Source organism: Ursus maritimus, unplaced genomic scaffold (genome assembly GCF_017311325.1).
Source record: "Ursus maritimus isolate PB19 unplaced genomic scaffold, ASM1731132v1 scaffold_24, whole genome shotgun sequence".
Lineage (NCBI taxonomy): Eukaryota > Metazoa > Chordata > Mammalia > Carnivora > Ursidae > Ursus > Ursus maritimus.
The window spans coordinates 17,100,168-17,113,533 of record NW_024424897.1 but is presented as its reverse complement, the minus strand read 5'-3'; the positions used below and the strand labels follow the sequence as shown (position 1 = coordinate 17,113,533).

The following is a 13,366-nucleotide window of genomic DNA, read 5'->3' as shown; positions in this document are numbered from 1 at the left end:
AACAATGAGCATTTAAATTATTAATAGGGTCTTCATCAACACATACTAGGCATTTGATAAATATTAACCACATCTGGGGGACCTGGGTGGCTCAGTCGGTTGAGCATCCGACTCTTGGTTTTGGCTTGGGTCATGATCTTGGGATCATGGGATTGAGTCCCACATCAGGCTCCATGCGTGGCATGGGTTCTGCTTGAGAGATTCTCTCTCTCTCCCCAACTCATGCTCTCTCAAACAAATAAATAAAACCTTAAAAAAAAATATTACCCACATTTATTTGACATTTCTAAGTTAAAGAAAGGAAATGGTATTACAAGAAACAAGCACTTCCATGAAAAAATTACAGTGCTCAGTTCATAATATATAAATCTCTACAGTGCTTTATAGTTTTGTTTCGTTTTTAAGATTTTATTTATTTGAGAGCGAAAGACAGCAAGCACGAGCCAGACGGCGTGTGGTAGAGGGACAGAGGGAAAGAGAGAAGCAGGCTCAACGCTGAGCAGGGAGCCCAATGCAGGACTCGATCCCAGGACCCTTGGATCATGACCTGAGCCAAAGGCAGACACTTAACCAACTGAGCCACCCAGGCACCCCAGTGCTCTATAGCTTATAAAGTATGTTCATATACATTACTCATTTCATCATACCCATTATCTCATTTTATCCTTATACAAGCCTGGAAGTTTTCTTAAATTAAAGGTAGGATAATTTAACTAAGGGTAGATATAAGATTTCCTTCCTAGGTAATCTTATATAAACGTTTTAACTCTGATTAAAACTTTTTGACACATCTTAAAGGATTCTACAAGGTGTTAACTTTCAGGTCAAAGTGAAGAAGGAGCTCTGACAGAATCATGTTAAAGCCCCAATGAAGCCTCCAGCCTCATTCCCAATGTCCCCTCTGTATATAGCCCTGAGCTTCTACTACGATGGTTTGTGTTTTGATTTCCTCTGCTGGTGAAAGTGAACTCAAATGATAGATACATATAGCAATGTGAGGGGAAAATCTTAACTTCTGACATTTGACAAAAAAATAGGATAGATTTCAGGACTGAAGCTGTGTGAAACTTGTCTTTTCACTATTAAGAAGGGACTTACCAATGAGTTAAAAGTGAATTAAAATGGCTGGGGGAGAGTTATTGTAAGGCAAGTTGTTAGGCATGCCAGGAATTGTAGAACTTGCCTAACTGTAAATAATCAATATTCTAATTATAAATTATTCCTGCCTATTCATTAAGTTTTCTAAGGCCTTCTCCTAACTTTTACTATTTTATCAAAATTGGTAAAATCTAATTTTAAAATATTCTACAATTCTGAATTTTTACTCATTCAGAAAACCTTTTCTCATTTGTCTGAATTACTGTGATTTTTTCCTGCATTTTATTTATAACAGCTAATCAATAGAGAAGAGGCTACATCTTTCAGCTTATACCTGCAGAAACTAATAAACTTGTATTTCAACACTAGCAAATATCGAGTGGTCACCCTTAAATTTCATAACCTTTTAAATCTGACCTTTCAAAGTTCTTATCATTCCTCTTAAATTACGGGTAGAATGACCTTAATCAATCAAAATTCTACAGAAAGCAAGAAATGATTTTATTGAAATTCTGCAAGCGTAAATCAGAGCTCGGATTCCGGGGCAGAATGTCTGTGTGCTGTGTGGATGAGCACGTCCTCAATGTACTTCCTTACAACCCATTAGAGCAGAAGAAACTTGGGTTATGACTCTTTTCTACCTGAAGCAGAAATTCCTTTCAAGAAAAAAACAACCAAACGTCACATGAATTTCAGTTGACCACAAACATGGGTTCAAGTACAAATGACATGAACATCAGGTGTTTGTGACCGGATTTTCTCCCTGTTTCAGAAAACTTGAAAAAAACAAACCAAACACAGTCTAACCGGGAAGACTTGTTTAGTTGAATCTATCTGACTTATTTAAGCCTAAATCTTTTGAAAAGGATGCAAAATAAAACCAATTATGACTTTTTATAATACAAAGACAGGACTTTAGAACCAAGAGCTGAATGCTGTGGATGTGTTAAAGTTGTATATCAACTCCAGATCATAAGCTTCAGATTAAATACTCACTCACCAATCACTACTAGTAAAGCTACGAACATCTGCAACAATGGAAATATGACGACTGTATGCCTTTTGTTCAGCTGAGGAGTCTCGTTGGGAAAACAGTGTTTCAAGACCTTTGACAACACAGATTTTTAAAAACACAGAAAAGAAAATAAATGTTCACATAATTTCTTCTTGGGGGTGAGGGTTGGTGTCCTATAAATCCTTCTCTTCCCTGAAGTGCCTAAACAGTCCCTTGTATTAGATATTCCATAGATACTGAAAGAAAATAAAAGCTCTTTGGTATAAAAGATATTGATCACAAGTCAATATGCATTACCTTAAGTATAAAAGTAACCACCTGGGAAAAGTGAGGGCAAGAATACCAACTATTTGTACTACTTCTTACTTGCAAATCTGAAGGGTAACATATTCTGTACAGTGGTAGCAAACATTTACAATGGAAAAAATTATAACTTATTTAATTATATTTATATTATATTTATTATATTATTTATTATAATTAATTATAATAGTCAACAAATTCAGAAACTCAGGCATTGGAAAGGATATATATGGTGTGCTCTCAAATTAGCCAGTAATAATAAAAATGGAAACAATTAGCATTTATATACCTTATAAGGCACTTCCATATATAGTATTTGATTTGATTTTCAAAAAAACCTGATGAGGTAAGTAGTTATTTCCCCTTGACAGAAATAAAAAAGTCAGGGATGCCTGGGTGGCTCAGTTGGTTAAGCGTCTGCCTTCGGCTCAGGTCATGATCCCAGGGTCCTGGGACTGAGCCCTGTGTCGGACTCCCTGCTCGAGGGGAGCCTGCTTCTCCCCGACCCCCCAGCTCATGCTCTCTCTCCATCTCTCTCTCTCTCAAATAAATTTTTTAAATCTTAAGGAAAAAAAAAGAAATAAAAAAGTGAAAAAAGTGTAATGCACAGCCACACCTTCGGACTACAAAATCTGTGATCTTTCCACCATTGCTCATTGCTTTGTGTGTAGATAAACTCAATATATACTTAAAGAAAGTACGTTTCTTAGTGAGAGAATGGCTTAGAATGACATTTTGGGATAGGACTATTGTGGTAAAAATGACAAGTGACTAGGAGAAAAATCCAGTGGCCATTGCACATGAAAACTCTGGTAATACACCAGTCACTGTGGATTATACAAAGATGCACTGATGTGGTCTGAGATGTGGATTATACCAAAATGATGAAAGGTCTGGGAACAATTCTCACATCATTTACACAATTTTTCTTGAAGTTGCCATCACTTCTAAGGCATTTCTTATGGCAAGGAGAAAGGATGAATGAATGAATGGATGGATGGATGGATGGATGGATGGATGGATCCAGTCTATAAAGGACCCAATACTGTATTCCCACACTATCCTGACCTTTGGCATTTCTGAGCTAGAACAAAGTCACTTCTACTACGTAGGGAAGAGCTTGATTCAGAATACATACATGGGTATGGGTAGAGCTTGATTCAGAATAAATACATAAGCTTACTAATTTTAGAAACACTTACCAAACACCTGCTGTGTTCTCAGTATTTAGACCTATTTGGGGCACGGTGGGATATTCAGACACGAATAAGATAGGGACTTAAAGTCTAGAACAGGGGTTGACAAACTTTTTCTGTAAAGAATGAGGTAGTAACTATTTTAGGCTTTGTGGGCCAAGCAGTCCTTGTTCCAAATACTCAACTCTACCACTGTAGCATGAAAACAGCCACTGCCAACACACACATAAATGGGTATGTTCCCCAAAAACTTTATTTATAAAAATTGGTGGTGAACTGGATACGGCCCATGGGCCACAGTTTGCTGATCCTTGGGTTAGAACCAGTGACAGGATGTTGCCAACTCCACTCCCCTCAATACTCCACTCGACACAGCTGCCAGAGTGAGCTTATGTTTTAACACTATGTCGCTGCTATTCTTAAAACGCTTCAATGGCTTAGCACTACTCCAGGAAAAAAGTCCATACTTCTTAGCACAATATAAAAGGCTCTTTGTGCTCCACTCCCTGCTTTAGTCTCCTGACTTATTCCCCACAATGTCTCTCTCTACCTCCCCTCCCCTACCTTTTATGCTGAAGCGATACTGAATTACCCTAACATGCCATGCTATTTTGTGTCTCTGTTCCTTTGCCTTCTACCTAAAATGTCCTACCCCACCAAGAGATGCATTCACCCAGAAATGTCTCAGTGAAGCATCCTCTCACCCCACGAGTTGGCCACATCTGACACCTTCTCACTTCCTTACGTCTCCTGTCCTTTCTGTTACTGAATGTGGAGATTAAAACTACGGGCTGCTCAGGGTAGGTGGTTTCTTTCAGGTGTAGCACTAGCTGCCAGCACAGCGTCTGGCATAGAGCAGGTGCTGAACACGTCTACTGGGAACCGAAGTGAACCCAAAGTACCACAGGTGATACATCACTATTTCAAGAAGGAAGACAAGACATCCTTCTTGAAGGAGACAATCAGAAAAGGTTTGAAGAAAGTGGTGGCATATGAACTAGGTATTAAAGAGATAAGTAAACATAGAGGGTAAAGACTTCCGCAAAAGCAGAGAAGTAACAAAATAAATTAACGTCTGATGACCAATGAGTATTTCAGTTTGGCTAAAGTATGGAGAATAACTGGGAACACATTTGGACAGGCCAGTTTAGGGTCAGATCTAGAGGACCGTAAGGATCAGGCTAAGAAGTCTGTACTTTGTTCCGAAAGTTTCTGTAGGGTAGAATAGTGTGAAACAGGAAGACTAATCAAACAGAAAGTGGGTAGAAACTGAAGGACACTGCCAAGATATAAGTGACAAAAGTTGGCAAATGACTTGATGTAGGACACAGGAGAGTGGCAGGAATTAATGATATTCCTGAAGTTTTAAGCCTGGGAAATTGGTATAAACAGGAAAATAGGAACAGTAAGGAAAGCAGTAAAAAAGAAAAAAAAAAAAAGACAGTGAATTTGGTTTTGGATATTAAATTTGAGACCTGATAAACCATTGAGGTAGAGGTATTTTGTGTAAATTTGAAAGTGGGAGAAAGAAACTTTCAAGAGACAAGACATAAATCTGGGAGTCATCCATCTACCTCTGAAGAGGAGAAGGGATGGTAAAGGTTCAAAAGCACTTTATCAACATAAAAGTATCCTGGTATGTCTTCCTACCGTAGTATCAATAACATTAGTGTACTCATTTACAAACATATCTATCCACCTGACTCTAAATTCCTCGAGGGGAGAGGTCACAGTTTATCATCTTTGTGTCTCCAGTTTAATACTCAGAAAACAGCAGGTATTCAGTGTGTGTGCTGAACGACGCAGCCCCCATAATTCAAGCATCATAGAAAACCCAACTTCTATGACATGTTACAACTCAACACAGTACAAAGATTAAAAATTAAATTCTTCAAGGGCGCCTGGGTGGCTCAGTCGGTTAAGTGACTGCCTCAGCTCAGGTCATGATCCTGGAGTCCCAGGATCGAGTCCTGCATCAGGCTCCCTGCTTGGTGGGGAGTCTGCTTCTCCCTCTGACCTCCCCCCCTCATGCGCTCTCTCTCTCTCTCTCAAATAAATAAATAAAATCTTTAAAAAAAAATTCCTTTGGAAACTTCCATTAAAAAAAAAAATTAAATTCCTCCAACTCTTCAACTTCACACGTTTCTATCAGACGGCGGCAAACCGAGGCAGGTGTGTCAGCAGTGACCGTGGGGCAGACGCCAGCATCATCCACTTCCTGCCACCCTGACACTTTGGCAGCTGACAATTCCTATTCCTTTTACCAGGTCTCTTCTCTGTCAAAAGTCAGCACTACCATAGCCCTTGCATGTTTGAAAGGAAAGAGACAGAACACGGACACAGCATTTACAGAGCTGCAGACCCCGAACGTGTTAGGTGATCTTCCTGACCTTGATGTGTCGGTTCATAGCAGTGGACTGTGCCGCCCGCACCAGCCCCTCCAGTTCGGCACCGCTGAAATTCTTGGTCTCCACAGCCAGTTCTTTAATGTCTACGTCGGCAGAGAGTAACTGATGCCCTCTCATCCTTGCTGTGTGGATATGAAGGATCTGTAGTCGACCTTTCTCATCTGGTAAGCCTAGTAAAATTGAAAATAAAATAGAAATTACAATCATCCTAATGCTGTTCTTTTTTTTTTAAAGATTTTATTTATTTATTTGACAGAGAGAGAGACAGGCAGTGAGAGAGGGAACACAAGCAGAGGGAATGGGAGAGGAAGAAGCAGGCTCCCAGCAGAGGAGCCTGATGTGGGGCTCGATCCCAGAATGCCGGGATCACGTCCTGAGCCAAAGGCAGACGCTTAACAACTGAGCCACCCAGGTGCCCCATCCTAATGCTTTTCTTATAGGTACTTAGGTAGGTAAACATGAGCTCCTCATGATACATAACTTTTCTAACCGATGTTAAGTTATAGGACTCTGCTCTTACTCATGAACTCTACACACACACACCCCTCCCCCAACCAGTGACAGACCTGCTTACCTATCTCCATTTTAACTTCCAGTCTTCCGGGTCGAAGGAGAGCCTCATCTATCAGATCTGGTCTGTTGGTCATTCCTAAACACAGATTTCAAAACAAAACAACAAAAGTTCAAAAATAAGATAAAATGTCCCTTCAAGGGCACATGCACCCCAATGTTCATAGCAGCAATGTCCACAACAGCCAAACTGTGGAAGGAGCCGAGATGCCCTTCAACAGATGAATGGATAAAGAATATGTGGTCCATATATACAATGGAAATATTACCCAGCCGTCAGAAAGGATGAATACCCCCCATCTGCATCGACATGGATGGAACTGGAAGGGATTACGCTAAGTGAAATAAGTCAAGCAGAAAAAGACAATTATCATATGGTTTCACTTACATGTGGAACATAAGGAATAGCATTGAGGACATGAGGAGAAGGAAGGGAAAAATGAAGGGGGGGGAATCAGAGGGGGAGATGAACCATGAGAGACTATGGACTACAGGAAACAAACAGGGTTTCAGAGGGTAGGGGGTGGGGGATGGGTTAGACCAGTGATGGGTATTAAGGAGGGCACGTATTGCAATGAGCACTGGGTGTTCTACACAAACAATGAGTCATGGAACACTACATCAAAAACTAATGATGTACTGTATGGTGACTAACACAACATAATAAATAAATAAATAAATAAATAGTCCCTTCACTACATGTACAAATAGTAATTTCTCAAACAAGCTAAGATATATTATAAAGGTCAAACAGAAAACCAATTATTCTCAAATAAAAATATCATTTGTTCTTGATCTGTTCTAATGGAAACCCCTGAAGACTCTGCTTTAGTATTTCGCCATACTGCCAATGGAATATAAATGTAATGAAATCTTCAAATATTTAAAAAGAGAAGATAAAGTTCAGAGAGGCTAAGCAGCTGTCAAAGTGAGAGAGGGACAATGTGAATGTGATCTGCCCAACCCCAAAATCCCTCTCCTTTTTTGTAGGCCAATGGTTTTCAATGTTCATAAATAACAGAAGTTTTGTTTTGTTTTTTTAAAGTCATCTTAAGAGAACCTCAGTACATGTAACAGTTAAAGAAGTTATAATTGGGATACATGATCTGAAGCTCACTCACAGACCCTGAGGCACCTCTGAGGGCCCCTGGAGGCCTATAGGACGCAATTTGAAAACCACTGCATTACACTGTGCTGCCTTTTTCATCTTTGAGCTATGAGCATACACCCATGAGTCACTAAAACCCATCTTTTATTTGTCTTATTAAGGCCAGACATTAAAATAGGTACTTAAGATTCTTCAATATCACTTGATACTAATTTGGAAACATGGGCAACACAGTATTAACTACAACCTACACAGATCTTAATTCAGAACCTATGTGTCTAATGTTTTGAAATCATAGAACTTCTGTTGGTTTTTTTTTTTAAGTAAACATACCGATGACTAAGATGTTGTTCAGTTGCTCTACCCCATCAATTTTGGACAGCAACTGGTTGACAACAGTGTCATGAACTCCGGTACTACCAGCCATGCTCCCTCTCTGCTTGCAGATGGCATCAATTTCATCAAAGATGATTATGTGCAAACCGCTGTTGGCACCAAGCTAGCAAGGCAAGAAATTAGAGTCAAGGTCATAATTTGAATATATTACTAAACAAACTAGTCAACGAAAGCAAAACAAAGCCATCATGGATTGATTTTGCTCCATTTTGACTAATAAGTACAGCAGGTGTACTCATGGCTCCTACCCTCTCAAACGTATTGGAACTGCATTCTCAGAACTCTGCAAACTGAAAAGGCATTCCAGAACCTCATACTTAACAGCCATAAAACAAAAATACACATTATACATTAATGAATGTGAAGAGTCCATCAAATAATAATCTGTTCATTGACATGCATTTCTTATCTCACTACTGGAAAGAAGAGCTCAGAATTATCAGATGCCTGTCTTAAGTCAGTGAATGGCAACTCCCTCCCATTTTCCCTGAGTTTTGGTGAGAGAACTGTCCGAGTTGCAGCAGGTTTAATGTTTGTTTGTCATATTATATAACTAAACAGCAACTCTACCCGGAGGTCGACTGGGAAGTGGGCAGATGACGGAAGGAGGTGAACATGATTCACATTTGGTTATATCACATGAAAACAAAGTACTTCCTAACTGTAAAGTGAGAACAGAGACATAGTTTATAGAAAGAATAGTCAAGGGGGTGCTATTTCTTCTGCATAGTGATTTGAGTTTACTTAATAAAGAGTCATCATTACAAGAAAATAGTTTATGTATTGTAAACTTTTAACAGATGCAAATACTTTCAAATGCTAATAATTCATTAGGTTAACATGGACCTTCTAACAATTATATTCAAGTACTTAAGTCTCTTATTATAGGAACCTAAGAAGGAAGTGCACTCCATAAATTTTCTTTTCTTTTTCTAAACAACAACAACAAAAAACACCAGGGATTAACAAAATAGGTGAAAATGAACATAACTAACAAATGGATAATATAAATGATAGGCATAATGAGATTCAGGATTAAATATGGTTGGTGTTCATTAACCTCTGGTAAGGATAGAATCTTTTTTTTTTTTTTAAGAGTTGGGGTTTTTTTACTTTGTTATAAAAGCATTAGATGTTAACTGAGCAAAAGTTGAAAAGCAAATGGAAATAAGTTAAAAATAAGCTATGTTATATCATACCTATGATATATACTATATAATACGTAAAGATAAATGCTGTTAACATTCTGTGGATTTATTTCTATATTTTAAATTTATTTTAATTAAAAAATTGGTAACTCACTGCATCTTGTATTCTCTTGAACATTATTCTTTGAAAACTATTTAAAATTGTTATTTTTGTTTCTATTTGCAAAAAACATGATCATTATAAAGAAAATGTGGAAAAATACTTAAAAATGTAAAGAAATCACAATCATCCAAAATTCAACTAGCTACGAATAACTCATAGTATTAATTAGGTCCTGTGTAGGTAGTTTGTATCCCTTTTTTCAGTACGGATATTATCTTCAGCCCTTCACATGGCTATAAATACAACTACATAATTTTTAATGGCTCCATAATATTTCATTGTATGACTGGTTGCACAGAGAACTCCCCTAACTTCACATTAATTCCTTCCTGTCAGACATTTAATAATTTCTAAGTTTTGAGTATTATGTATGTTGTTACAACAAACATTTTTTTAAGATTTTTATTTTTAAGTAATCACTATACCCAACATGGGACTTGAACTCACGACCCAGAGATCGAGTCACATGCTCTGACTGAGCCAGCGAGGCGCTCCATAATAAACATTTTGTACTTAACTCCTTGACAACAGATACGATTACTTCCTGAATGCAAATTGTTACTTTAAAAGGTGTATTGAGTGTTTTAAGGCCCTTAAAATAGGTTGTCAAATACTTTTCCAGAAATATTTTATCACTTCATAATCCCACCAAGGTATATAAAGTGCTTATCTTGGTACATCCTCACAAGTAATGAATATGAGAAAAATCTAAAAAGTAATTCCCAACTTGATAACCGAACAATGGTGTTTTTCAACTGTTTTTAACTGGCATTTGTCTGATTACTGAAGAGGCTGGCACTTCTTAAAATCATGTTTTTACCATTTGTAATTTTTCTTTTATTAATTATTTGTACATATTCTTTGCACATTTTTCTGTTGGGACTTAATAGTGTTTCTTATTGATTTCTAGAAAAATTTTTTATATATTGAGGGCATTATTCATTTGTTATAAATATTTTATCCCAGTTTGCCACTTATCTTTTGATTTTATTTATGGCATATTTTTTAATACAGAAGGACTTCTACTTTTTTTTTTTTTACTATGTAAGTAGCCAGAAGTACCCATTTTTCATTTTATGATTTTTAAAATTACTTTCACCCTTAAAATCCTCCCCCATTACAGACCCTGATGGTCACCTATATTTTCCTCTTTTAAAATTTACTTTATATGTAATTTTTCAATCTATCTAGAGTTTCATTTTTGTAAATGGTACATGTGAAGTAAGAATGCAAGTAATTCTTATTCAAACAATCAACTAACTGATCCAATACTATAGACGAAATAATCTTTTTTTCATTGATTGAGATGTCATTTCTATTGGGCTTTATGTTTTTATATTATTACCAGCCTATTCTACTGTAGCAGTAGGCTGGGCAAGCTTGCTTCCTCCACACATTATTCTTTGTCATAACAATTTTGACTATTCTATGGGGTATCTGGGTGGCTCAGTCGGTTAAGTGTCTGCCTTAAGCTCAGGGCATGATCTCTGGGTCCTGGGTTCGAGCCCTGCCATCAGGCTTCTTGCCCAAAGGGGAGTCTGCTTCTTTCTCTCTCCCTCCGCCCCTTCCCATCGTTTGTTCTCTGTCTCAAATTAATAAATAAAATCTTTTTTAAAAAATGTAGAATCTCAGTTTTTCAGTCACAAAATTCCCAAGAATTAATACCCTACCATACAGAAGTGTTCAGCAAAGCTGAAGGTATAGTTCCAACTCCTTATTCTCAGTCTTTTCTATAGTTGGAAAGATGATAGCTTTTGGTGTTGAAATTTTTTTTAAGCAACCAAGCTATCATTTATCATCAGACACCTGTTCAATAAATACGACTATATTGAGAAAATTAATTTTTTTTCCAGATTTGATTTTAGTTTTTAAAACATTGGTGGAAGGAGAACAATCTCTAAATAGTGTTCAGGGAAAAAAACAACCTAGTTAAATTTTGGAAACCTTGATGAACACATGACTATCCTCTTGCAGAGAATTGCATTAAAGAGTGAACAATAATCCAGATATGAATAATAGAATGTAAGTATTAAAAGATACTTTATCTGTTTTCTAAAATTTATAAAATTGAGTTTTCTGGTATGCAGTTTTGTGGGTTTTTTTTTTTTAAAGATTTTATTTATTTGACAAAGATAGAGACAGCCAGCGAGAGAGGGAACACAAGCAGGGGGAGTGGGAGAGGAAGAAGCAGGCTCACAGCGGAGGAGCCTGATATGGGGCTCGATCCCATAACGCCAGGATCACGCCCTGAGCCGAAGGCAGACACTTAACCGCTGTGCCACCCAGGTGCCCCCAGTTTTGTGAGTTTTAACATGTGTATTGGTTTTTTTTTTTTTTAAGATTTTATTTATTTATTTATTTGTTTATTTGAGAGAGAGAGAGTGAGCGTGCACACACGAGTGGGGGGGGGGTGGCAGCAGACTCCCCACCCACCAGGGAGTCCCATGAGGGGCTCCATCCCAGGACCCTGAGATCATGACCCGAGCCAAAGGCAGATGCTTAACCAACTGAGCCATCCAGGCGCCCTGAGATTCTACATTATTTTATAAGACATTCTTATTCAAGGTTGTCTGCCAATTTAGCACGAAACAAAAAGCTGCTAAATGTATGAATTTTGCTGTCAATGTACCTTCTGTTGCCACTGGAATCATGACTTCCTTCTCAGTCTGACCTCAAAAATCATCTGTGTGGATGGAAAGCCAGAGACAATAGGAACACTGTATGCCCCCAGGAACAATCTGTCTTAAATATAATTCGGTACCATTCTGACCTTTTCAGAACCTTACTAATCTTGTGACCTGTCATCAGGTGCCTTCCCCCAACCTAGTCAGTAAAACCACACCAATTTTTACAGGTGTGTTACTTAAATAAAGGTAAGTTCTTGCAATAAATTGGAAGTCAGGCAAGGAAGATGTCAAGATTAATGTTCACAGATTAATATAGCTGACTCATCAATAAACCCTTTACCAAAGAGTTTAAATTTCCCAATGCAATCCTCTAACTCACTGGCCTCTAGCTCTGTTCTTACCATCTGCAAAGTCTTCCCCCACAGAAACAGAGCTGATGCTGTGCAGCCCCTGGCAACTGCCTTCGATAACGGCTGTTCTATATTTAACCAGTTTGACCTATATGCAAGTGTTCATCTCTGTCGGCCTGGACTGTCCAGAATCACAGAGGTGATGCTTTTCTTTATTATGTAACACACATCTGCCCTCCACGGGGTTGTTAGCTGAGTATACCAAGCCATTCCTGGATGTAAGAATTGAGAAAAGGTGTAACTGAAAAGGCTGGCTAGATTAACATCTACCTAGAAATTCTTTGTCAACTCAGTTGTATCATGAATAGTGTCATATTTAAACTCTCTGCAAGTTTAGGGGCGCCTGGGTGGCTCAGTCGTTGAGCGTCTGCCTTCGGCTCAGGGTGTGATCCCAGGGTCCTGGGATCGAGCCCCATGTCAGGCTCCTTTGCTGGGAGCCTGCTTCTCCCTCTCCCACTCCCCCTACTTGTGTTCCCTCTCTCACTGCCTGTCTCTCTGTCAAATAAATAAATAAAATCTTAAAAAAAAAAAACAACTCTCTGCAAGTTTAAAAACAGCACCAAAGACACCTATGCAGCCATGTGGAAACGATCACAACAGATTTTTATAAAATGCCTCTTTCGAGAGGGGACATTTTGGCTCACCTGCACCTAGTATTTAATCCTCAGTATTATCATCAGGGTCCACTAGACACAGTTTCAGTTTTTAAGTTTTTTTGCTGAACAATTTTAACTATTTGTAAATATTGATATTTTATGACTTTTTAAATTAGAAGTATTCCACAGAAGAAAATGGAAAATATATTTTAAAAAATAGAATAAATAGAATAAAACTCATTCTATCTTGCAATTACCATATGAGTCCACTGGACCTTTTTCTAAATCTAAGATATGCTATTTCAACATTCTAGAAATTACATCATCA

At 38.0% G+C, this 13,366-nt stretch overlaps 1 protein-coding gene across 2 annotated transcripts in view; it reads right to left on the bottom strand.

The window, feature by feature from the left end:
* Positions 1-13,366, bottom strand: part of NSF (N-ethylmaleimide sensitive factor, vesicle fusing ATPase) — a 147,310-nt gene that overhangs the window by 49,377 nt on the left and 84,567 nt on the right. For both annotated transcript variants that reach the window (XM_040640450.1, XM_040640451.1), the window contains exons 10-12: positions 8,032-8,197; positions 6,595-6,669; positions 6,003-6,190 (exon numbers count right to left, since the gene is read on the bottom strand). In XM_040640450.1, the coding sequence (XP_040496384.1) occupies positions 6,003-6,190; positions 6,595-6,669; positions 8,032-8,197 (429 nt within the window). The remainder of the gene's footprint in view (positions 1-6,002; positions 6,191-6,594; positions 6,670-8,031; positions 8,198-13,366) is intronic.